The sequence below is a fragment of the Nanorana parkeri genome, unplaced genomic scaffold (genome assembly GCF_000935625.1).
Source record: "Nanorana parkeri isolate BGI_ZX_2015 unplaced genomic scaffold, ASM93562v1 scaffold3698, whole genome shotgun sequence".
NCBI classification, from domain to species: domain Eukaryota; kingdom Metazoa; phylum Chordata; class Amphibia; order Anura; family Dicroglossidae; genus Nanorana; species Nanorana parkeri.
Window position 1 is genome coordinate 38,446 of NW_017309966.1, and position 329 is coordinate 38,774.

The following is a 329-nucleotide window of genomic DNA, read 5'->3' on the forward strand; positions in this document are numbered from 1 at the left end:
CCCCCCCCCCCCGGATCACACTTACTGGTAGACGCCATTATAGACCAGCAGCTGAGACACCAACGTTGCAAAGAAAGCGATTCCAATCCCGAGACCTAAACCGCTCCGAGACCGGTCAAATGTCCACCACAGCCCGATGGAGAGCGCAGCCAGCGTGAGGGAGAGCTGCATGTTGTTGGCAAAGTCCACTTTCTGGGGGAGAAGAGTCAAGGCAAAACACCGGAGGGAGAGAGAACGTCGGACGAATCAACATCATGTGACAGCCTCCAACCACAGGAGGAGACAGCACGGCACCGAGGAGGAGAGAGGAGACAGCGCGGCACCGAGGA

At 58.1% G+C, this 329-nt stretch overlaps 1 protein-coding gene across 1 annotated transcript in view; it reads right to left on the reverse strand.

Annotated features, from left to right (window-relative positions):
- LOC108803408 (insulin-induced gene 2 protein-like) overlaps positions 1-216 on the reverse strand; it is a gene marked incomplete at its 5' end in the record, with an annotated part of 7,815 nt that extends 7,599 nt beyond the window's left edge. Inside the window, one exon of the mRNA XM_018575252.1 lies at positions 26-216. Within this exon, the coding sequence (XP_018430754.1) occupies positions 26-216 (191 nt within the window). The remainder of the gene's footprint in view (positions 1-25) is intronic.
- Between the last annotated feature and the right edge of the window lie 113 nt (positions 217-329).